General features: G+C 36.9%; 1 protein-coding gene across 3 annotated transcripts in view; it reads right to left on the bottom strand.

Moving 5' to 3' along the window:
- Positions 1-1,152: 1,152 nt before the first annotated feature.
- Positions 1,153-25,286, bottom strand: part of fer (fer (fps/fes related) tyrosine kinase) — a 202,491-nt gene continuing 178,357 nt past the window's right edge. For all 3 annotated transcript variants that reach the window (XM_048594686.1, XM_048594692.1, XM_048594681.1), the window contains 3 exons: positions 17,138-17,292; positions 13,918-14,040; positions 1,153-5,474 (listed from right to left, as the gene is read on the bottom strand). In XM_048594686.1, coding sequence (XP_048450643.1) covers positions 5,332-5,474; positions 13,918-14,040; positions 17,138-17,292 — 421 coding nt within the window. In that variant the 3' untranslated portion in view covers positions 1,153-5,331. The remainder of the gene's footprint in view (positions 5,475-13,917; positions 14,041-17,137; positions 17,293-25,286) is intronic.

The raw sequence follows: 25,286 nt of genomic DNA on the forward strand, positions 1-25,286 counted from the left end.
TTCATGGTCATCAGCAGATTCTTAATTCCAGAGTTTTTAAAAATTATTTGAACTCAAATTCCACCATTTGCTGTAGCAGGATTTGAACCTGGGTCCCCAGAACATTGGCTGAGTTTCTTGAGTTGAGTGTTTAGCAATAATACCACTAAGCCATTGCCTTCCCCAAGTATGTCATTATTACATTTCCAAAACACTGACTATCAATTTTGTGGACTTTCATGGTGAGTTTCTGTCTGTGTGCTCTAGGGACTTACCTCTGCTGTTGATCTCATGAATATATGCATCATACTTTTATGTATACACTATCATGCACACAAAAGGTGGTGTAGGTGAAACTTCATGGCCAATAGAAGATCATATTCATTAATCATATTACAACATAATCTGTGACCTCATGGCCTGGCATTGCCATTACCATTAAGCCATGGGATCAACCCTGGTTCAATAAAGAATGCAGGAGGGTGCTGAATACTGGAATCACGTAAAAATTGTATCTTCCTAGAGTAAAATGATATTTTCTTTAACAGTATTCACAGCAATACTTTGCAAAATTCTACCATATGAAAACAAAGAGTTACAAAAAAACAGATCAAGCTGCCCAAGGTAAAGCAGGTACAATTCATATGGTGCCAAACACACCCAGTTATCAGTGTCTTGTTTTTGAGAATAATCATGATTTATTCTTAGACTAGTAAACTAACTCTCAGTTGAGGGCAGTAAGGGGGCTCATAGTCATCTGCATTTTAATATTGTAACTGCACGGTATAAATGGGAAGCTCTTAAACAAGAACAGAGAAAAGAAAACATGCAGTGAGCATTAAATATGCGTACAATTTATTTTCATTGGTCAGGATTGTGCTTCAGATTATTTAGACCAGCAGTAATCAGTGATAAATTGACCCGAAAACATCATGGTGGACAGCTCTGTGCAGGAACAGAATACATTTTCAGAACTCTTACCAAAATGACTGTTGCATTTTAAAAACAAATTATTTCTTTCATATCAAAGAAATATCACTTCTGACATTAAGCTAGACAAAACTAATAATTAGTAGGAGGTAATTATTTATGCAGAGGAGTCTGGCGTAATGTTACACTGTGCATAAAAAGCGACTTCTTAATATTTCTGGAAATAAAAGACTATAATAATACTGACAGACCATTTATTTATTAGAGATTACAGTATAAATATCAACAACAGACTTGTTAGTGGTATTTGGTCCAATATAACAGAAGCAGTTTAAAACAAGTCCGCAATTCACAAGAGCACAGAATACAGAGAAAGTGATAACTGGAAAAGTCGTTTCAAAATCCCTGTAAATTCAATGTAAAAAAGTACAAAATAAATAAATGTTACAACACAGTATTGTGTTAAAAATTACAAAAGACAAGTATTTCTGTCTATGATATTTAGAACATTACTCCCCCAATGGTCACATCAGAATTCAGCCTGATTTTCATTTATTTTTGGGGCAGAAATATATATACATCCTTAAAAGTAAAACTTTAATTTTAAAGTGAACATTTACTTTTAAAAGTATATTTTAGTCTTAAACTTTCTGTCAAAGGCATTTAAAAGAATCACTTAGTTCCAGTGTTGAAAATGTCTTTTCTTTAAAAACAGAAGCTTAACATTGGAAAAAGAAAAGGTGCACTTTTATATATTAACAAAAATCAAAATTTCAGTCTTTATTCTGGCACACTACTGGAGCTTTTGAAAAGCACAGCACAATTTGATGTTTCACTCATTGTTACTGGCAGGGTTTACAAGTTAAATGGCAGAGAACAACTATTTTCTTCATATAAAAGCAATATGTATGGCACAGATCAGAAAATTGAAGGCTTATTATCATTTGTCTTACGGCAGCATGAAATTTGAGAATAATGGGACATTAGTTGAGATTAATCTTTACAATGAAACACTGATTAAAAAAAGCCAAAGCACTGTTTTTATATATGGTCACACATACATCAGGAGAACGGGCAGGCCTATTCTTTGTAATGTTGTTAAATGAACGCAATAGTATTGACGCTAAAATATTTGGATTTGTGCTAACCAGAATAAAGGTGCAATTCAAACTCATGCCACATAAAAGCATTTAGACAGCATATACAGGAAAGCTTTTATTCATTAATTTGGCTTGGCTTCAGCTTTAGGTGGCTTTGTTGAGAGATCACTGCATTAATTTCCTGTACCACTCAAACAAAAGATTGAAAAAAAAAATTACATGCATCCGAGCGGTGACATATTATGGAACATGTATGGCACTCTGATATGCAATCTCCCAAACCTTCTTTCTCCAGTTTATATTTACTATTTCCCCCAATTAAAATTTCAACAATCTTTACAGATTTTAAACAAAATCAGTCCCATCTACTAAAAATATTTTTACCTGTTCATGAGACTACTTAAGTTCTCACTAGACAAATCTACTATAGAACACAGCATTTTGCTTAGGATTCTAATGCTGTGGATATTTAAGAACAGCATTTTATTGCTACAAAATGTCACATGAAGTTCAAAGTACACAGTTTAATTCTATGATGGGCTTATTGTGGAATTCGGAATGTAAATTTAAATATATTTAAAAGCAGTTAAATTAGTGACGGCCTTTTTAAAATTATGCCATTTAGGCAGTTCAAAAGTGACTACTTGGCTGGTATCATGGAATTAACATTTATTTTAAGACTTTGTTCACCCACCACTCCAGAATGGAAGCATGGTATAATAGTACACTATCCATGATGAAATCAAAGCCTCCTTACTGCAGTTTTGATCAATCAGGAATTATTTTCACAACAAAACCATTTTTGAAACCCAAGAAATTTACTGACGTTACAGTAACAATACTCAGTTTGCAAAGAAACAATTGTAATATGACAGCACAATTTACCGATAAAGCTGAAACTCTGCTCCACTTCACCAGTTTGAAAATACCAATAATCCTGTAAATATTTAACATTCTTACAGCACAAACATTTTGTGTGGAACTTGCCATACATCTATTGTCCATTCTTAATGCTGAATTTGCTTTAAAACACTGAAATGCAGGCAATTAAATATTTACTGTCTGTGGAAATATTGAGCATAAACATAAACTTGATTGGTTTTTGGAACAAAAGCACTTGCAATGGATTGGCTACAACACTTCAAATAAAAATCAGTAGAAACTTTGTTAAACAATGTTATGAAATGCATGCTGTGCAAAGTACTTAAAATATACAATGCACAGCTTGTTTAGTTTCTGTTAACACAGTACTAACCTCACATCTGAATCCATAAAATTCCTATATATTGTACTGTTGTTTACAAGATGGGCTTAGTTTTAGGAGTACTGTAAATTGTACCATTTTCTGCAAATTCGAAACTCAACAAAAATCAAAATTGACTAAACATATTAAACAAACCGATACATCAATTCATACTTTGTAAACAAATTTGAAAAACAAAACCATGGAAATATTAAACCTAAACAGTTGGGACTCTTGCAAACATTGCCATTAAGATCATGATTCACAACAGAGGATTTCAATTTGTTTCACGTTTCTTCCTGCAAATCAGTCTGGCTTTAGTCATACATTCCAAATACAGAGAATGCTACAGATCAATGTACTATAATCATCTTCAATCAAAATTTTAGAAAAGGATTCAGAAATGGGCAAACATATAACAATCCACGATTAGTGAAACACGGGATCCAATTGTGAATCTAGTGAATGAATGAGGCTGATTCACTGTCACGCTAGTGATCCTTTATCAGAGCATTATTTTCTGAAACAAACGTTCTCTTGGACAGTGTGACAATGTGGAAAATATAAATTGGAACCAACCATAAAGCGCTGCATCAAACATCTAAACATATTACGCTTTGAAACAGCGTATTTCATTACAAGCCCTTTCTCAAGGTCTATTGTGATCAGCTAATGCTCACATTCATGTCAAAAGTGGGTGTCATTGTGCTGGCCGCATTATTTCACATTGAAAACTTTGCCTCAGCAACGGAGCTGATGAAACCCATTCCCGCAGAATGCTCTCCACTTGATTTTGCACTCTGTCAGGACATGCCTGCACATCAGCAACAAATGCTAGTTATGGAGGATTCTGTTGCTTTAACATGCATATGAACCTAAGGCCCCTTGATAATGATAGGATATATACAATTTAACCAAAAGTGGTGCGCATGTCATCACTGAATCTGGAATAGTGTTGACATGAAGTGGTCCTTTCTAAATTGTGATAAACCAAAATACATCTAGCTATTTAGCTTCTGTCAGATCTTTTGAGTGTTGCAATTATATTCTATCATTAAAATCAATACTTCAAATTTGGAAGGTTATTTCTGAGCAATAACACAAGCAGCAGCATCTGGCACGCTTCTCTGATCCTATTTCAATTTGTCATTAGAAATTAGAGGAAATAATTATTTCAGATTATCTGAAAACTGGAGACATCACTTAATATTCAAAGGGTTAACTTATTTGCATCAATATATGGACAGCAAAACAATCTGATTCCTGCTAAACCTTGGTCAAGTGCCTACTGCTGCTGGCAAAATATTTAAATATTTTAGTAGTCAGACGTCAAGGTGCATTTTGAATTCAATAAGATCATAGATCTCAAAACTGAAGTAAACAAAAAAGTGTTAACGTTTTTCATTTAAAAAAGCGAGAGTACTTGCATTGTCCAGTACAGTACTTTGGAATCTCAAACACATCATAGAAGGCTGATCTTGATGTCTTCAATAGTAGCAACCCAAAAAAATTGTGTACGTAAGTGATCATTGAAGCAAACAATTAAAGAAATGTCTTGCTGGTATATGGTCAATCTGGCCAGTTCAGTGCTCTTGAAAATACGTGGAAACAATCACTGTCTCGGGAACATATTTTCCTGGTTGTCTATAGTAAATATTTTTGAGTCTGACAATAATAATTTAAAATCATCAGCTTTGGGGTCAGCGCCACAGAAAATCTTGTATTGCATTTCAATAGCACCAAATAAACATACCATAAACAGATGTGCTCTATTTACATTTTATGAAAATGGCAACCAGAGAACTTTGCTTCTTAGTTAGGTGTGTGTTTTCGCAATTTTTTTTTTTTAATGCTTTGAGAAGCCTTTTCTCCTTGATATACCTTACAAATATTTATGGGCATAAAACAAAACAGGAAAGAAATACTTAAAAGTTGCAACAAAAAATGCTGATGCAATATAACAAACGTACATCACATTAAATACAATATATCGGAGCAAAAATGGTACTGTATGACTCCTGATGTTTTGCAATAACTGAATACTGAATTTCCTACAGTCAGCATTTACTCCTTGTGTTACTACGTTATCTTCTTCTTGATGCATAAGAGTTCTTTGTACACATCACTGAAATTTGGTCGATTTTCTGGTTTATATTCCCAGCATTTCAGCATTATGGTATATATTTCCTCTGGACATTTCTGCGGTGGTGACATCCTGTAACCTGAAATAGTTTAAAAACATTTTTAAAGCAATGATTCTCTTCTCTTGTTGCACTACTCCGATGTTTTCAGGCAACTTGAGTACAACAGTGCTCTTTACAGGGCACAAGTTTCTTTATGTTTGGTATCATTTTGTTAGGATAGACACTGATCCCTTTTTCAACTAGGCAAATATTTCTAAAGAGTAGCTATCCATTAATTTTCATACCTGAAAATCAAACACTTGGTCAAGTAGTTTATTTAAGTTAGGTAAAACCATCCAAACAATATTTTAAGGTGCCAGGAAATTAAACAGAGGGAAGGATCAATATGTCTTTATGTTTAATTACTTAACATTACTTTGCAATATGTTCTCAATAGTTGAGGCTATATCTTAACGTGTGAATTTGAGAGATGATAGAAACAAAAATTAACTAGAAGTTAGAGATAGTAGGAACTGCTGATGCTGGAGTCTGAAGTAACAAGGTGTGGAGCTGGATGAACACTGCAGGCCAGGCAGCATCAGAGGAGCAGGAAAGCTGACGTTTCAGGTCTGGACCCTTCTTCAGAAATGTTAAATGTAAAAGTTAGTTTTGAGGAGGACAATCATTGTTTGACTGCAAAGGGGTTTTCTTGATAAAAGGAGCTTAATTCTGAAAACTTGTATAAATAGAAACATCTGAACATACATAAAAGAATTGGGAGCAGGAGTAAGCCATTGCCTCTCACCCGAGTCTTCTCCCATTCAATAAGATCATAGATGATTTGATTATCCTACATTCCCACCTACCTCTGACAGATTCTTGATGAGCAATGAGGTGCAAGTCTGTCTGTCTGTCTCTCTATCTATCTCTGACTTAAAAATATTCAAAACTCTTCTTCCATCACCTTTTATGGAAGATAGTTCCAAAGACTCAACCTTCTGCGAGAGGAAAAAAAAGTCTCATCTGTCTTGAAAGGGCAACCCTTTATTTTTAAACAGTGACTTCTAATTCAAGATTATAAGAGGCAACACCCTTTCTACAATAGTGCACACAGTATTCCAGATGTGGTCTCAGCAATGCCCTGAATAACTGAAGCATTATCTCCCCACTTTTGCAGTAAATTCTCTTCACTATAATGGTCACAGACTAACTGCAATTGGACAATTTTCAAGAATACCAATGTAATACAAAAAAAATTCTGTGTATGAGAATGTCGACTGATTGACAGATGGACTTTTTCTAGTACAGTAATTACCATGGAGAATACACCCATTAGATGACTATTGTCAGTTAACTGTCAAGCTTTGTTTAAAGTTTAAACCAGACGAGTTGACTCTGATTGATCAAGGCATGTCTTGATTAATTAGTCAGAGAATGGTGTCAACGATTTTGTTGAGTACACTGTTAACGTAATTCTTTGCAAAATCAGAATTACATTGTAAATGTCCAATTGCAGGATCATATATAATGTTGGCTATCAGATGGACTGATTGGGTATGGTTAGTACCTTGCCTGTTGCAAAGAGTTGAAGGGATATGTTCTTGAGACATACAGCCTACACTTCAAGCATCACGTCAGCACGGACAATTATAAACTACATTACTCATTTGTGTGATAGGCAGAACTTCTGTTAGTGTCAAACATCACTTCTGTTGCTGCTGTATAGGAGTGTGAAAAAGCTAGCTTCACCCGATGCTCAAACTTTTGCGATATATTACCCAACTGGGCATAGTTCCCAATCAATGTATCTGTAATCTCTGGATCAGTTGCAGTTGACCTGAAGTACTGACCATGGCCCAGTCGTCAGACTGTAAGGAGAGTGATACTTGGACTCTGCTCAGACCAAGGTTTGGTGGATTGGCCAGGGTAAATTTTCTGTAATGTCCAGGGGTGTGCAGGCTAGGTGGGTTAGCCATTGTAAATATGGGGTTACAGGGATGGGATGGGGTTCTAGATGGGATGCTCTTTGGACGGTCGATGTGGACTCGATGGGCTGAATAGCCTCTTTTCACACTGTAGGGATTCCATGATTCTAAGTATCTGACTGACTGTGACCAAACCCCTGGACTAAGATCGGATGAAACACTTGAATAAATGTGGTGACACCGTGTGACTGGCTGAGTCCACCCTGATCCTACTAAGGGTTGGTCCTCTTTGACTTTTACACATTGAATCATAGAATCCTTAGAGTGTGGAAGCAAGCCATTCGGCCCATCAAGTCTACACTGACCCTCCAAATAGCAGCCCACCCAGACCCATACCCCTACCCCTGCATTTCCCATCATTAATTCAACTAGTTTGCACATCTCTGGACACTATGGGAAATTTAGCATGACCAATCGACATAACCTGCATATCTTTGGACTGTGGGAGAAATCCAGAGCACCCAGAGGAAACCCACACAGACACAGGGAGAATGTGCAAACTGCACACAGACAGTCGCCCAAGGGTGGAATCGAACCCGGTGTTGTGAGGCAGTAACACTAACTACTGAGCCACCATGCCGCCCCATGGCAATTTACATACCGAAAAGTTGAATTAATAGTTAATTAAAAGTTAAATTAGTAAGAGTTAAGGCTTTAGCCACATAGTTGTTAATAAGTAAAACAAGAACTAACAAACAAGGCATCCAGACAGTCAAGGTTATTAACTATCAAAGACCTTGGGCAAAGAACAGACAATGCCTACAAAGACTGAGGGAAACAAAGATAATATGGGACACAACATACTGAATCCTATCCCTTTCAATGCATTTGGTTCAGCATGTTTTAATTTACCACCTGTAGCCAAGCCAGAGAGCTGTACCAATCAGGTATGGATAAGATGCAAAGAATTTGAGGGAGGACTCAGAACAATAGGTAGTGGATGAGAATACGGATCTATACTGCAAGGCAGGAATGCATTAGATGAGAAAAGCCTACAAGCCTTACAGAGAGGTCATACAGCTCAGGAACCATTCACAAAAGACTGAAGCCAAAATCACATGGTAAGGGATAGGTCATACACGCAGGTGAAATAAATGACTCAATGAGTGAAATGAGGCACCTTCCTTTGTTTGACATTCCTGGACAGCTGCCAACGTTCTTGGAAATTAGTCAAAGGATGAATTGAAATTACACACGTGAAATGTAGTTCTCAAGAGTAGTTTATTTGAATCTGGAATTGTGAAATGCCTAAACACCTAGATGCAAAGGATAAATGCGTGCAAAAATATTAGTGCCCACATTCAAGTACAATCATTTGATTTCTGTTGTTAAGATGATTGCTAGACTCATGAGAAGACAGAAACAGTAACCGTGCTTTATTTTGAAAGCATTGGACAATTAATAGGAACAATAAGAAATATCCACAAATTGGATGCACGGTGTACTTTAAGGAAAGTTAAAAAGAGAATGTTTTTCAGTCAAGCAATCTCACTGTGGACAATACCATCACAGACAGATAGTAACCAACTAGATCTTCAGGTGTGGTGGAGCGAAGAAACAGGACTTTTGAAAACAAATTGAAATGTTGAATACAGATTAGTGTACAATGTGATACAGCACTCACCAGGCTAATATTTACATAGTCAGTCAGTAAACCTTTTGGATTTTACATATTAGATGGTAACACGAAGTTGAAACAATAGTTAAAGCATTAGTGGGACTATTACAGCACTGTGATAAAGTCAAGGTGCATCAGAAGGGAACAGACTCCATTCAACTGGGTAACCAACACACAGCTGAGGCAGCTACAAAGGCAGCCACAACAAGTCCTGAGCATCAGGTAGCAACAGCAACAATTAGGCCAGAGGGATAAATATGCTAAATTTACACAGGGATATGGAAGAGGAAATAAAGCAGTGGGAAGAACAAGGAGTAATAGAAGGTGCCAAACGGCATCTGGCAAGAGCCCAAAATGTGGTAGCACCACATTCTGCTCAACATAACCTCATGAAAATATACTCAGAAGTGCACATCATTGAAAGGAGGCCCCGTATGGGAGAATGGTCAGATGCCGATGGGGGTATGGAATAAGAAGAGATGCAGCAAAAAAGTCGGCAATGCCTGGTATATGCCTGAACCAATTTGAAAAGACTAGTCAAGGTTCCATGTCATTCCAATCCTGACCAAACGGATCATGGAAGCAATTATAAATCGATTTCACAGGTCCCCTCCCACTGAGTCAGGGAAAGCCTTACTTGGTCGCTATTGTCCAACTTATGGTGGACAGAAGCCTACCCCAAAAAGACTGTTGTTTGAAAAATGTTAAGAAGGTAATTCCAAGATGGTGGATATGATTATGGATGAATTCAGGCCAGGGAACAGAGTTTATTGGATCAGTGATTAAGTTGTAGCAAGTAATTAAGAAGCTACGTGAAATTTTGGCCTTAAAAATAAGAAAGTATCATTCCAAAAATACAGGGTGTTGGTGAGGGTGCGTCTAGAGTACTGTATCTAGTTTTATGTGGTGAAGTGTGTAGATAGGTGGCAGACAAAGTTCAACGTGGAGAAGTGTGAAGTAATGCAATGTGGTACTAAGAACATGGGGAGACACTACAATATAGAGGGCATGCAGGAACAGAAAGTCCTGGATATATATGTGTACAAGTCATTAATAATGGCAGAAAAAGAAGAGAGAGTTGTTAACACAGCATACAGCATTCCAGGCTTGATAAGTAGGGACACAGAGTAGAAGATCAGGGATGTCATGCTGAACTTGTAAAAGACACTAATTAGATGTCATCTAGAAGTATGGGAAAAGTTCTGGATACTATAGTATTGCAAGAATGAGAACACATTGGAGAGAAAGCTGAAGAGGTTTATGAGAGCAGTTCCAGGGATGAGAAACTTCAGTTATGAGGAAGGGTTGGAGGAATTGGGACTATTTTCCTAGGAGAGAAGTCTAAGACGAGAGTTGATAGATGGTTTCAAAATAATGTGTCTGGACAGGTCTCCTCTCATAAACAGATCAAGTATCAGAGGGCAGAGTTTTAAAGTGAGCAGCACAAAATCAAAAGTGAGATAAGGAAGAACTTTTCACACTGAATGCAGTTAATGTTTGGAATGTCCTGTCTGGAAGTGTGATGAGACAGATTTGACTGAGGTATTCACAAAGGCACTGGCTGTTTATTTAAATAGAAATAATGTAACAGTGTTATGGGGAAAAGGAAGGAGTGCTCAGAAAGCTGGTACAGACATGATGGGTTGAATGGCCTCCTTCTCCTCTGTAAAACAATTTGTGATTCTGTGAATAAGCAATACCAGTCAGAGAAGCAGACAGTATTCAATTCAACATGAAGGGAGGGAGTATTGAGGAAATAAGCTAAAAACTATAAGACTCATGAGATGCATATATGTCACTTCAGCCCATGTAACCCAGCAAAATCATGCAAGGCACAAATGACCCTGAGTTCAAAAGTGAAGTCCTAAATGGATGAAAGTGTGCAAGACTTGTTCTGAAAGTAGCCATGATGATGTAGTGTTTGGCAATATCCACATGCACGTAAGAAGAGTGGAAGAGGGCAGCGCTTACACAGGGAAACAGTGGTGACGCTGGAGTTGGATGAAAAAAGTGTCAAGTTATCACCACCGGGTTAACATCTCCAAGTTTTATGTTGGGAATTGGCATTGTCTAGTTTTGTAGGCAAGGAGGGAAGAAATGGAAGCTGCTTAGAAATTACATTAACAAATATGATGATGCAAATGCATGGAAACAAAGTCGTCACTAGCAAGATTGAGTAATTGCTATTTAAATCCTTAGGGAAAGAATCAGAATTCCTTTTCGTCAATGTTGAGAATATGGCTTTTCAGTTTTGTTGCATTTTCTCAACTTTCTCACTATTGCTCTTGCCTCGCAACACTGTGGAAAATTTTACCCACTGTTGTGACGAGAGATGGGATTAACATATACAAATATCATATTTTGAGTTTATATTTCAAACTAGTTGCATATGAATGTTAGCTAACTTCGTGAAGGATTAAAAAAAACAAGTTTGGAGGGGCCTCCTGGAACTGTGACCTAATCCTGGTATGTCAGAAAGAAGATGACTGTAAAACCCTGGAGTATTAATGGAAGATTGCTGATATTCTGGGGTTTACAGCTTTTGGTTTAGAATAATCGAGGATTTATGCTAACTTAGAAAAACCCAGAGACTGAAAGCTTTTAGCGCAGTTTTGGAGGAGACTTGACGGGGATCAGAAACAAATGTAGTCTCTCTCCTAGAAAGGTGTAGAAGACAGTTCAGGGCAAGCTCAGTTACCTTGGTATAAAGGTTTAGCTGGTGTGAAACTTGAGGTCAGGAGTATTTGGTTAGAAGTTTCCAGATTATTAAAAGACTGAGAAATTCTAAGCTCTCAGTCTCGTGACTATTCATGTAACGGAACACAGCAGAAAATCAGTTGAGTCAAACTTAAAGATTTAATATACAAGGATAATTTCAATGGATTTGAAACACTATAAAGTGATGATTTTGGGGAATAGATGATATATTATTTTTCCTGTATCATTTAAGATCTTCTGAACTGTGTTCTATATTTATATAACTTGGTTTTTTTTATTGTTTAATTTTAGTGTAATAAACTTTGATTATTGTTAAAGGAAAATCTGCAGCCTTTTGTGCCCATGTTTCAGCAAATGACCACCAAGTCAAATGAAAAAGAACATCTGAACTAAAAAAACAGATTTCATTCTGGAATCTGACTTGTTCAGAAGCTATATCAACCAGGATCATAACATTCTATTTTGGTTGTGTGTCACAGTCAATAAAAATTGGTTAGTTGCAGGCATATTTTACACCTATGAGAAAATAAAGTAAAGTTCATCAACTTAAGGTAGACTCAATTTAAAATGGACCACTGTGAAAAGTGTTTTTTCAATGGGATGTGGGTATCACTGGCAAGGCCAGAAATTACTGCCTAACCCTAAATGTCTTTGAAATGAGTGGCTTGTTAGGCCATTTCACAGGGGAATTGAGAGTCAATCACATTGTTGTGGACCTGGAATTACATCTAGGACAGACTGGATCAGGAAGATTTCCTTCCCTGAAGGATATTAGTGAACCAGATAGGTTTTCACAATAATCCATGATAGTTTCATAGTCACCATTACTGATACCAACTTTCAATTCTAGATTTATTAAATGGATTTAAATTTTATGAGCTGCTAAATGAGATTTGAACCAAGATCCCCAAATCATTAGCCTGAGCCTCTGGTTACAAGTCTAGTGACATACGTGATGAATGATAGAAATAAGGGGGCGATTAAAAGGTTGTATCCTAACAGGAGAGGTTGAACAATGTTACAAATAGTTCATACTCATTAGCAGCAACCAGGGATTAGACTGGATTACAAAAATCATTACAAAATGACAGTTTGTAGAAGGCTATAAAAGCTTAAATTTTGTAGTCAGCAGCAAATCAACTCCGGTTGCCAATGAACTTGAATAAAGTTGCCCACAATAATTTAATTATTTCTGAGGTGCAGGATTCTCCTTTTTTGATGGCAGTATAAATCTGGCACAAAATCAAAGGGATCTCCAGGTGTACATCAACTGTTGCCAACAAGCAAAGTAAACAGTCAATTTCATTGAAACACGCACCAAACTAGGAAGTTGAAGAACAGAATTCTCTCACCTTTAATTTAAAATATCAGATCATAAAATAAATTATTGGATTAAACGAACCCAAAATAAAGAAAAAAAAAACTGAAAGTTAACATTCCACAAACAAAAGATGAGCTTTGAGGACAGTTAGGGCCTTGATTAATAATTATGAAATCAGTAAACTGTTAAACAAAGGTTTAAACTCATTCAACAAAATGTAAATTTTTGAAGGATTTTACATCAAGACTAAAAACCTAGAGGTGAGGGTTTTCAGTTGTTCATAGCTTTTCTGTTGATTAGAGTCTGTGGCAGAAACTACGGGCCTATAAAAACACTGACAGCAACTTCTGGATTTCCAAATGAATGCACATGCTGAAGTCAGTGTCAGAATATTGATGGCAAACAGAGTTTCGCCATCATTATCAGCCTAAAATTTCGGCCAGTGTCTGTTGCTTTATAATGACATTCTATGCCTAGAAGTGATGGATATTTCACAATGTGTCATGTCACACATCATGTTGTTAAGTTAAAACACTACGCATCTCATAGTAGCAAAATGTAAAACCGTTGATAAGAGTGGGAATTTAAAGAAAATGTAGATTTGAAGTAGGTTTAATCTGTTTGGGGTTTTGTCAAAACTAATAATTGACAGCAGTACAACTAACATTCACATTGAGATAATAAAGAATTTGCACTATTGCTATAGCATAACAAAAACTTTCATTGATAAATATGGCTAGGGCTCACAATAGTCAAATTTGTTGATCACACAGAAAAAGGCGACTCAGCCTCAGGTGCTGTTTAACTTCCTCATAAGCAGTCACAGAAAAGTAGCATGTAGTAATACAAACTTCAAATTACTCCGAGATCTGTATATTAGTGCTAATACTATAAGCGTACCTTTTTCAACCTGTTCTCGTGCCTGTTGATTAGTCATTCCAGGATACGGACACACTCCCAAGCTGAATGTCTCCCACAAGAGTATCCCATAGCTCCACACGTCACTCTCTGAACTGTATCGTCCTGTGACAGAACATTTATATCAAACATCCCTTCATTTATTTCAAGCTTTGCAATTGTTTGTGCCTTACAAACTAATTAAAAATAGATAAATCTGAACCTATGATAAAAGCCCATCATATGCAATTGAGTATGATCAGGTAGCATAGCAAGGTGGGCGAAGTGTTCTTATTTTCTCTTTGTAAAGATTCCAACTTTCGATCAATGTAATTCTTTCCTTCGGTACCAAAGTTTAGCTGTCTGTCCTCCATATGCAAGCGTAAATTAGATTATACAGAATATCATACAGAAAATCAAAGTCATCCTTGCTCATCCAAAGTCCACTCCGGATTACTGGTCACAGGGATGACTGCTTAACCAGATCATGAAATCTGAATGATATTTTCTATCCAGAGTCCTGAGAGCAGAGGTGGATTGGAGTACCCCTACTGTAATTAGCTAACATAGCAGAAAGTGCTAAACAACTATACTGTTGGGGATCTCTTCATAATTTTTTAAACAGATGGATCAATTTATAGCTTCTATGATGTGAACTGTTTTCAAAGCTGTGCAAAAGTTGCATGCTGTAAATTGAAGCCTGCAAATTTTAGTCTCAAATAGTAATTCTTGGTAAATCTAGACATTTTTATGTATGTTATTTTCCAAATCTTATTTACAGTGGTTAGTACTCAGCTTAAAGGAGAAGTAGGGTGATATCCTGAAGGGTTTTTTAAGAACAGGTTTTTTATGGTGATTTGTTTGGATGCTTGGAATAATTTGCTTACTGCTGATGCTTTCTTTGTTGTTTGCATAATCCTAACAAGTTTTGAGTAATATGGCCAAGCAGAACAAATCAAATATCACTAAAAGAGATTGCAAAAATCAAAATGATTGAAATAAGCTTTGACATAATAAAAAGTTAAATATTTCATATTTCAAAACATGATTAAAATTAACAACCCCCAAGTCGTGACTGGTTACATTACTAATGTTTTCACATGACGGATTCTACATGTCTGGAAAGCCTGGTTTTGATAATTTCACCTAGACATGTAAAACTTTGTCAGCTGAAGGGAAACTATATAGTATGAACATGTGCAGTATTCACTTCTCCTGTGATAGAAGAATAGAATTACTTCAATACAGCGAAAAGATAGACTTTTTTTGTGGTGCAGACACAAGGTGTATTTGTTCACATTTTTTTTCATAATAAACTGCAGAAATTTTTTTTGGAGGTTCACATTCTTAGTTCAGAGGAAAGACTTGTCCAGCAGACACAGAAGGGAAGACAACCTATGCATAACTTTGTTCCATTGTAATTTAATTCAAAAATTATTATTTGATATGAGCAGCTTTAAAATACTGATTACATGTTCAGTTAATAAAACATTTTATTTGTTTGTCTTTTCTCATTGGAAAATGATTTCTGAACAAACTAAAAAATGAAACATCAAATTTGAAATCTTTTTCACACACCAAAGGTTCAATATTGCAGTTGTGCTTTGTTCAAACTTTTGAGGTTTTACTGTAACTAGCACAACTGTGTGAATTAGAGACAAGTGACATTAATTTTCTGACTTACATTAAGTGAAAATACCAATGACCCTGAATGTTGTCAGATTTCTCATCAAATGCAGATTAATGTCTCAAAGAACTGAAAGAAACTCAGAAATCCATTTGCCATTCAGAAAGATCCACCAACCCATTCACAGAATCCACTGATTTGAATTGGGAAATATCTAAGTAGCATATGTTCAAACTATCACACCTCTAATGCTCGAAGCAATACTATTACAATTCTCTCCTTCCCAGTGTTTCTAAACACCCAGGCACCTACTTACAGCCATGCCACATTACCTATCACATTATTGTATAACTTGTAGTAACTTTTTTTTGTTTCTTCATGGGATGTGGCTGTCAGTAGTGAGGCCAGCATTTATGGCTCATCCCTAAATGCCCAGAGACCGGTAAAGAGACAACCACGTAGGCCAGACCAGGTATGGATGTCTGTTTCTTTCCCTAAATGACACTAGTGAACAAGATACATTTTTCTGACAATTGTCAATAATTCTGTGGTCATTAGATAGTTCATTCCAGATTATTACTGAATTCAAATTCCACCATCTGCCATGGCAGGATTCGAACCTGGTCTCCAAATCATTACCTCGGTATCTCTGGATTAATAGTCCAGTGATAATATCACTTCCCCTTTAATGAAAAAGTATGATTTACAATTGAAATCATAGACAAAGGAAAAATGGTAACAATCATCAAGGCCACATTGACATTTTTGAGGAGAAAACACCAGTGTTACAGAATCAGATTAACTACATGAATAGGAAAGGTTGGATGGATATGCAGCCAGGTGGGGCTAGTTTACTTTGGGATTATTATCACAGAAATTTTGACAGCATCCTTACAGTGTGGAAACAGGCCCTTTGGCCCAACAAGTCCACACCTACCCACAGAGCACCACGCCCTGACCCATCCCCCAAAATGCACCTACTCTACACATCCCTGAACACTACGGGCAATTTACCATGGCCAATCCACCTAGTCTGCACATCTTTGGACTGTGGGAGGAAATCGAAGCACCTGGAGGAAACTCATGCAGACACGGGGAGAACGCGCAAACTCCACACAGACAGTAACCCAAAGGTGGAATCGAACTTGGGTTCCTGGCGCTGTGAGGCAGCAGGGCTAACCACTGAGCCACCGTGCCAGTATGGACCGGTGTGACTGAAGGGTCTGTTTCCATGCTGTATGACTTTACGACTCTAAAATGCTGACAGAGATTCTAGAATATAATACAATAATAAAGGTAGTACTGCTATAACACGTTTCGTTGATGCCAATTGGCTTTAACACGATTAATGAATAGTGGACGCTGTTTGGGTAACGCAAACTTTCTGCTGTACAGTATAGTGATTTTCTATAGCGATTTCTCTTTAACACAATTTTCTACAGTGATTTTCTATAGCGCGAGGTCACACAAGAACACAACTATTGCATTATCGGAGAACTACCTGTAACAGAATCTTGCCTATTCAGTCAGTGTAAGTAAATAGTATGATAAAAATATACTGCTTAATATTTGCATTAGATAAAATAACTTTTTTACCGTAGTTTAGAGCCTCTGGAGCTGTCCATTTAATTGGAATTTGCTTCAAGCCAGATGATGAGTAAATTCCATCATCTTCCTGTCTTGACATGCCAAAATCACTGATTTTAAGAACATTATTTTCACCTACAAGGCAGTTCCTGGCAGCAAGGTCTCTGTTAAAGATATAAAATATATGAATAATAACTTGATAAATGATGGTAAAATGCATACCACTCTAATTCAATTATCATCAAGACTTCTTACCTCATTCAAACATGATTTTACTCATTTTGAATGAAGTATCATTTTCCATCTTCATCAAATATTCACGCCCTATTCACCAATCTATCATTTATATGCTACCTTTTGGTGGACGTATTACTCAATTCCGAGTTAACTTGCTTCCTGATATTCAATTTATCACATGATTTCTTTCATCTTGAAAATTCACCTCTACTCCTCTTCTTTTTGACTGCACTATTGCAAAAATGCTATTTAATATCGTCTTCCAATCTCCATAAATTACAACTCATTCGTATTGCCATACTTTACATGCTTACTTCCATTATTCTTCCCTTGCCAACCTCCAATCGGCCAAATAACTATCTTCAAGATACTTATTTTTGGTTTCAAATTATCCACGGTGTCCTCCAACACCAGCTCAATCATCTTCTCCTGGTGTATGTCCTGGAATAGAGGCTTTGCTCCTCTGATGTCTGCTCTTCTTTGCTGCTTCTCCTATGCTTCTGATTGTTCTTTGCTCACACCTGCGACTCAAGATCCAGCTAATGCGGTTGACTCTGAACTACCTTTGGAAATGACCTAGCAAGTCACTCAAAGGCAATTAGGCAAGGGTAAAAATACTGGCTTAGCCAGAGCTACTACTGTCCCATGAAGGAATTTAAAAAAAAGAAAAATTAACGTTTCATGAATAGTTTAGTTCAGAGTATATTAACTGACTAACCAAATATTGTACTTCTTTGTTATGGCTGAATGGCTGAGCTTTCATATCAATATGTCATTATCAAGAATCTATCTTCAGCAGAACAAAGACAGACAATGGTTGTGTTCAATGTTTTTAGTTCAATGTTTTTAATTCAGTGTTTTATCTAAATAAAGGTCACATTTTTGATAAATGTATTTAGAGTTAATGTTTGTAACAATGCATGGTTAGTTTTGTGAGCGCATAACTTTTCAAAGCTTTTATTTTGATTGAATATGTAAGGCCAGCTCATAATCTCACCGTTTATATATTGTTTATTTTATACTTATTCTATATGTACACTCTGTACAACTTTTAAGTATAGCTTACCTTGTGATTTCATGGATTTGTACTTTGTAATTATCTGTATCAGTTTTACGATATGTACTTTTAAGTGTTGCAAAGTTGGGTAGAGTACTTGTGGATTGGCAGGCAGGAAGTAAGAATTTGGTGTTTGTAAAATGCTTGGGGGAAAGCATTGCATGGTCCCTTTAAAAATTTGTATGGTTTTTCTATGCTTAAAGATTTTAAAAAATGTCTGAGCACCAGCTTGAAATTTTGCAAGTACATAGAGAGCACTTGAATCAAAATATTTGTATCAAAAGGCGATACAGTTAGCAGGCCAAACAGCAGTTTTTACCAAGTCAACAAGTTTTAATTCAGCCAATCAATTTGAACCAGGCAGTTAGATACCAAAAACCAATTAAATTTAAATCTGATAGTTTCGACAACATACGACTAATCCTATTGCAAGAAATTGGTATGTCTTCAAAAGGTATAAAAGGAGTAGTTGGGCAAAGACAGGAGAGCTAACTTCCATCTGCCAGAGTTAACAGCCCTCAATTCTCAAGAAAGAATCACTGGCTCTCACATGCTTGTCTAAGTCTTACAGAAAGCACTATCTGGAGAACAAAAGTACCCACGGCACAACTAGTGAATATTTGTGACAGAAGAATCGATGAAGGCACAGAGCATTCCAGAAGACACGTAATTTCGGGAGTCTAAATTCTTCATTTTAAAATTTTATTTTATATAAGTGGGACTTGTATTTATTGGAACATCATACCATTAGAATCTCGCTTTATTCAGGGATTATTAGTAGTTGGAAGGGATTTATTTGGTTTGTTAATAGTTTAATTAATTTGTTCACTGTTGGAGTTAGATTAAAAAACTGTTACTTGTTGATTGTAAACCGAGTGTCAGGGATTTTATTGTATTTAACCACTAGAAGTTGCTGGAAGGCAGGTAGCACCACTTTTCATGCTCCTTTTACAGATTATAGGGTGAGGCGCTCCTCTTTGGGCATTTCAGTTTTAGTTCTTGGGAAGGGGGTGTCAACTTCTGTTTTATGACAGACGGGGGGCCTATGTCCGGGATTTGGATGGATCCGAATGGATTTGGATGGATCCGAACGGAGTTGAGGTATGAAAGGTCCTGACATGTTTAAACAGACTTCGGGATTAGTGTCCTAGATCTTTAAATAAAACCTAAGTGAGAAGTGGAAAATCTGATTAATTTTAGTTGCTTGTTGTTGGTCAAATCAAAAGTGGGGAAATGGCTCTTAACATTGCTAAAGATGTTCTGGGGGTTGAAGATGCTTCCCACATTTGCCAAGAAAGTTTAGAAAGATAGAGAAAGGGGACACTTTTAGAATTAGGAGACAGGCTAAAATTGGGTTTAATAGAGATAATAAGAAAGCTGATATTGAAATGGAGTTAGTCAAGCACTTGGGTATATCAGAGAGACAGTCAAGTGCAGTGGAGTTAAAAAAAATTAAATTGCAACTGAGACGACTGGAGTTAGATGAGGAAGAAAGAGAAAGAAGAACCCTAGCTGAAGAGAAAGGGAAAGAAAATTCCTACCTGGAGAAACAGAAAGGGAACTGAAACAGCTTAAATTATGGTTAAAAGCAGAACAAAAAGAAAAAGAGGGTTTGAACTTCAGAAGTTGACAATTAGACAGCAAAGCTGACATAACAGGATGGAGGTGAAAGTAGAAGATAGGCTTAGAGAGGAGGATAGTGATGATGAGCAAATCCATTGTAGCCAAAAGCTTGGTAAGGATATACATATGTTGAGAGATATGGGAACTGGTCAGTCTCTAACAGTAAGAGATGAAAATATTTGCACTCCTTCTGAAATATTGCTCGAGACAGTAATAATCTGTGAAATGAACAGAGAGAGGATTAGTGTTCCTCTGTGTAAAATAAGGCTAGTAAGTCCAATCAAGACTGGGCAAGTGACAGTGGGAGTGATGGAAAAATTGGCTATTCCAGGAATACAGTCTGTTCTTAGAAACAATAGTAGCTGGATCACAGGTGGGAGTGATGCCCATTGTTGTGGAAAAGCCAAAAGAAAACCAGGGAAGCTAGGAGTTAAAAGGAAAATATCCTGAATTTTTTCTGGACTGTGTGGTGACAAGATCACACAGTCATAAATTAAAACAAGGAAAAACAAAAGAGAAAGATGAACAAGTTGAGGTCCAGTTAGCTGACACCCTGTTTGATGAGATAGTAAAAGAAAAACCTAAGCACGTAGAGGATCAGGCAGAGATGTGTAGTTCTGAAAGATTAATGGAGTTACAACAAAAAGATTAGACGATAAAGGATTTATATCATAAAGCCTACTTGGAAAAGGAATCAGAATGTGTTCCAGAGTGTTATTAACTTAAGCATACCCCACCCACCTCCCTATTTTCGGCATATAAACTGACATTTTCCCAGGCACCATCAGTTCTGAGGAAGGGTCACCGGACCTGAAACGTTAACTCTGTTTTTACCTTCACAGATGCTGCCAGATATGCTGAGCTTTTCCAGCAACTTTGTTTTTGATGCTGAAATATTAGTATGACAGGGAAAGGGAAAGGGAACGGGAACGGGAAAAACAGGTATTAGTTACTGTGACTCAGAGTGAGGAATCAAATCCAGATGATTTAGATTTTGATGTGCCTCAGAATAAATTGAATAATGAGGAAGTCCTTAAGGAATGGGATATGGTAGTGAGTTATCTGAACCAGGAACAGAGAATTGAATTGAAAGACTCGTCACAGCGCTCTGAGTGCATATGTAGGAATACAATAAGGAGGACTAACATCATAGTACCTGAGATTGATGTAGGGAATGCTGTTCCGATAAAACAACACCCTTACAGGCTTAATCCTCTCAAACCGGCAGTCTCAGAGGGAAGTAGAAGCGATGCTCCAAGAAGTCATCATAAAGCTGAGTCAAAGTGGTGTTCACTGATCATGTTGGCTCCCAAACCTGATGGTACTCAACGATTCCGCATAGATTATCAGAAGGTCAACACTGTGACCAAATCTGATTTGTACCCAATTCTAAGACTAAAGGACCGTATGGAAAAAGTAGGACAAACCACCTACATCACAAAGTTGGACTTACTTCGCGGTTACTGGCAAGTACCTTTGTCGGAGAGAGCGAAAGAAGTTTCTGCTTTTGTAACCCCAAATGGGCTGTATCAATTTAAAGTGATGCCCTTTAGAATGAAAAACGCACCAGCAACTTTTCAAAGGCTTATGAACAGAGTTGTTGCAGGATTGACTAATTGTGCCATCTACATAAATGACTTAGCCATTCGTGGGAGAATCACATGGAGCATTGGCAGAGCTATTTGAGAGACTACGGAAGGCAAAGTTGATCATAAACTTGGCAAAAAGCAGTATTTGCGAAGGCAGGAATGACATTCTTAGGGCACAACATCGAACACAGACGGATGACACCAAGGAATGTGAAGATGCAGGCCATCGAGAAATTTTGAAATCCATCCTCGAAGAAGGAAGTGCTACAATTTTTAGGATTGAGTGGGTTCTATAGGAAATTTGTACCAAATTTTAGTAGCATGGTGGCACCGTTGATGGGTTTGTTTAAAAATTACACGAGGTTTAGGTGGACCAATAAAAGCCTGGAGGCATTTGATAATTTAAAAGCAGTGTTAACCACTGCACCAGTTTTAGCCAAAATTTTTTGAAACCCTTCAAAGTCACCATCGATGCAAGTGATATAGGTTTTGCAGCTGTGTTGTTACAGGAGGATGATTATGGAAATGCAAGGCCGATTGGTTATTTTTCAAAGATCTCAATATTCACCAGAAAAAATATTCAACCATTGAAAAAGAGTTGTTGAGTTTGGTACTGGCCTTACAACATTTTAATGTTTATGCAAATAATGCATCAGTAATGATTGTGTACACTAATCATAATCCTTTGATATTTCTGGAAAGATTTAAGGGCAGGAGTCTCATGTTACAAGCATTTAAATTACAGATTGTATGTTGCCAGTTGTGAAAATATTATCGTGGATGCTTTATCGTGAGGTTAAAGGCACAATGTTTATATAAGATAGAAATGATAGTGTTCAATGTTATAGATCAATAGAATTAGTATGAAAAGTGTAACTCTTGATTAATGAGCTCTGGATCTAATAATATAATGGAATTAGGGTTTCAAAAGAAACAAAATGAAGCTATCTTTTCATTATGATGGGTCAGTTTTCTTAAGGCAAGAGGTGTTGTGAAGTTGGGTGGAGGACTTACGGATTGAGAGGCAGGAAGTTAGAATTTGGTGTTTGTAAAATGCTTGAGGGAAAGCATTGCATGGTCCCTTTAAAAGATTGTCTTTTTTTTCTATGCTTAGACATTTAAAAAGAAACGTCTGTGAGCAGCAGTTTGAAAGTTTGCAAGTACACAGAGAGCACCAAAATTAAAACATTTGCATCAAAAGGCCATTCGGGTTGTCAGGCCAAACAGCAGTTTTTACCAAGTCAAGTTTTGAATTTGGCCTATCAATTTGAACCAGGCAGCTAGGTACCAAAAACCAGTTAAATTAAAATCTGATGGTTTTGACAACATAGGACGAATCCTATTGTAAGAAATTGATATGTCATCAAAGGTATAAAAGAAGGGGCAGTTGGGCAAAGACAGGAGAGTTAACAGCCCTCAGCTCTCAAGAAGGAAAGGCACTCACAGCACAACTAGTGAGTATTCCTGACAGAAGAATCGATGGAAAAAGCACAGAGCATTCCAGAAGACACATAACCCGGCTGTAATTTCCAGACTAAATTCCATTTATTTTTTATTTATATTAAAGTGGGACTTGTATTTATTGGAACAGCATATCATTAGAATCTTGCTTTGTTTGTGAATAGTTAGTAGTTAGAAGGGATTTATTTGTTTTGTTAATAGTTTTTAGTTAATTTGTTCACTGTTAGAGATGGATAAAAAAAATTGTTACTTGTTGAGTTTAAATTGACTGTCAGGAATTTATTTTCTTTACCCACTAGCAGTCGCTGAAAGGCAGGTTACACCAGTTTTCACACTCCTTTTATAGATTATGCGGGCAGGCACTCCTCTTTGGGTGCTTTGGTTTCAGTTCTCTGAGGGAGTCAACCTCCGCTTTACAACATAAGCAACTTTTCTCATTGCTCTTTATTTTAAACCAACTTGTTCCAAATATTTTCTGCTCTAGTGATGCAAAATACATCAAGCAGATGAACTCTAAAACAAAGTCATTGAAAGGTCGCTGAGTTAATAAGGGATTTGTATCAATTAAGCAAAATCTCAGGTGATCAATTCAAGATATCATTAATCAGAACAGGACATCCCCCTACACAAAACAAATGGACAGAAAAGATATCATAAAATGTTTTGTTATCTCAGTGGTAAGTTATAAAATTCAGTTAAATGAGACATAAAGCTTTAATAAGCAGTGACAACTCTACTAGTGAATGACATATTAAAAGAGCAAACAGGAGACATTGGGAAATGATGCCAATGTAATAAAGAATTCAATTACAGGTCGTGCATACACTACTTAATCAATCCAAGATTGGCCAGGAACTGTTCATGCATCAACTGGGCAGTTAAGATTCTTATTATGAAACATCTGGACCAGTGTCGAGAGACAGGCCTGATTTTGCGACAGGTTGTGGTTTGGAAAGGGTTAATAAGGCCTAGTTTTCAGTTGTTATGTATATTAAAAAAAGGAAGAAGCGACAGTGTCCCAGCCAACCAAGGATTGCCATTTCGACATGGAACAGCAGAGTCTACTGCCTGAATATGTCATTTCTGTTATACTTGTTTTGCCAACTTAATAATTGATGAACTTTGTCAAGACAAGGTTGAACTGGAATGGTCTTCTGTTTAGTCAGACCCAAAGCCTTTACAATGAATGTTAAGTTGGGTTTTGAAACCATGCAACACTGCGTGCTGTCCTAGAATCCATCCCTCCTCAGATTGTTCAATTCTGCAATCCCAAAATTTTCTTAAAGCCTTTATGTTACACATGCAACACATGCCCCTGTCTATAATCATGCTTTACTCCATTCTCAATATATGTATAGCTTTGTCTGGGGAGTTCCTGGATTTTCTCATTGCAAATTCTTGGTTTCACCGTTTTTCTCCACAATAAAACATGCTATCTTCAAGTGCAATTTTATGGCACATTTTTTGAACAGTTTTGTACCAGTAAGCTTTGCATCATTAGGAAGGAGATTTTACATCCAGAGTGAGACACATCATGAGTGTATAAATTGTTTGGGGAATTTGGAGGCAGTGTGGGAATAGAACTGGTAATGTTTCTTTCTCCATTTTCAAACTTTAAAATTCAGTAGTCTAGTTAAAAAGTTAATAAGGTAGCTGACTGATTGACAACTGTTTCTCAATCACCTGAAGCCGAAATAGGGCCTTTATAGGTGCTAATTACTATTGAAGCTTAACTAGTGACAGTCATCTGAGTTTACTTTGGCTCTACTTAAAAGTGTACAGTCAGCAAGGAGAGATCACACTCAGAGTGAGACAGAGTGCAGTGAGTATATACTTCAGAGTATTTGAAGGCAATGTGGGAATTTGGGACAGACCAAACAGGTGTTATAGTATTGTGTACAGTTTTGGTCACCCTGTTATTGGAAAGATATTGTTAAACTGGAAAGTGTGCAAAGAAGATTTATGAGAATGTTGCCAGGGCTAGTAGACCTGAGTTTATAGGGAGAGATTGGCCAGGAACAGGACTTTATTCTTTGGAATGTAGGAGAATGCACCTTATTGAGGTGCATGAAATCATGAGGGGCATAGATAGGTGGAATGCATATAGTCTTTCTTCGTCCTCAGGGTTGGGGGAATTTAAAACTTGAGGGGATAGATCCAAGGAGGACCTGAGGGGATAGATCCAAGGAGG

This window comes from Rhincodon typus, chromosome 3, assembly GCF_021869965.1.
Source record: "Rhincodon typus isolate 14 chromosome 3, sRhiTyp1.1, whole genome shotgun sequence".
NCBI classification, from domain to species: Eukaryota; Metazoa; Chordata; class Chondrichthyes; order Orectolobiformes; family Rhincodontidae; genus Rhincodon; species Rhincodon typus.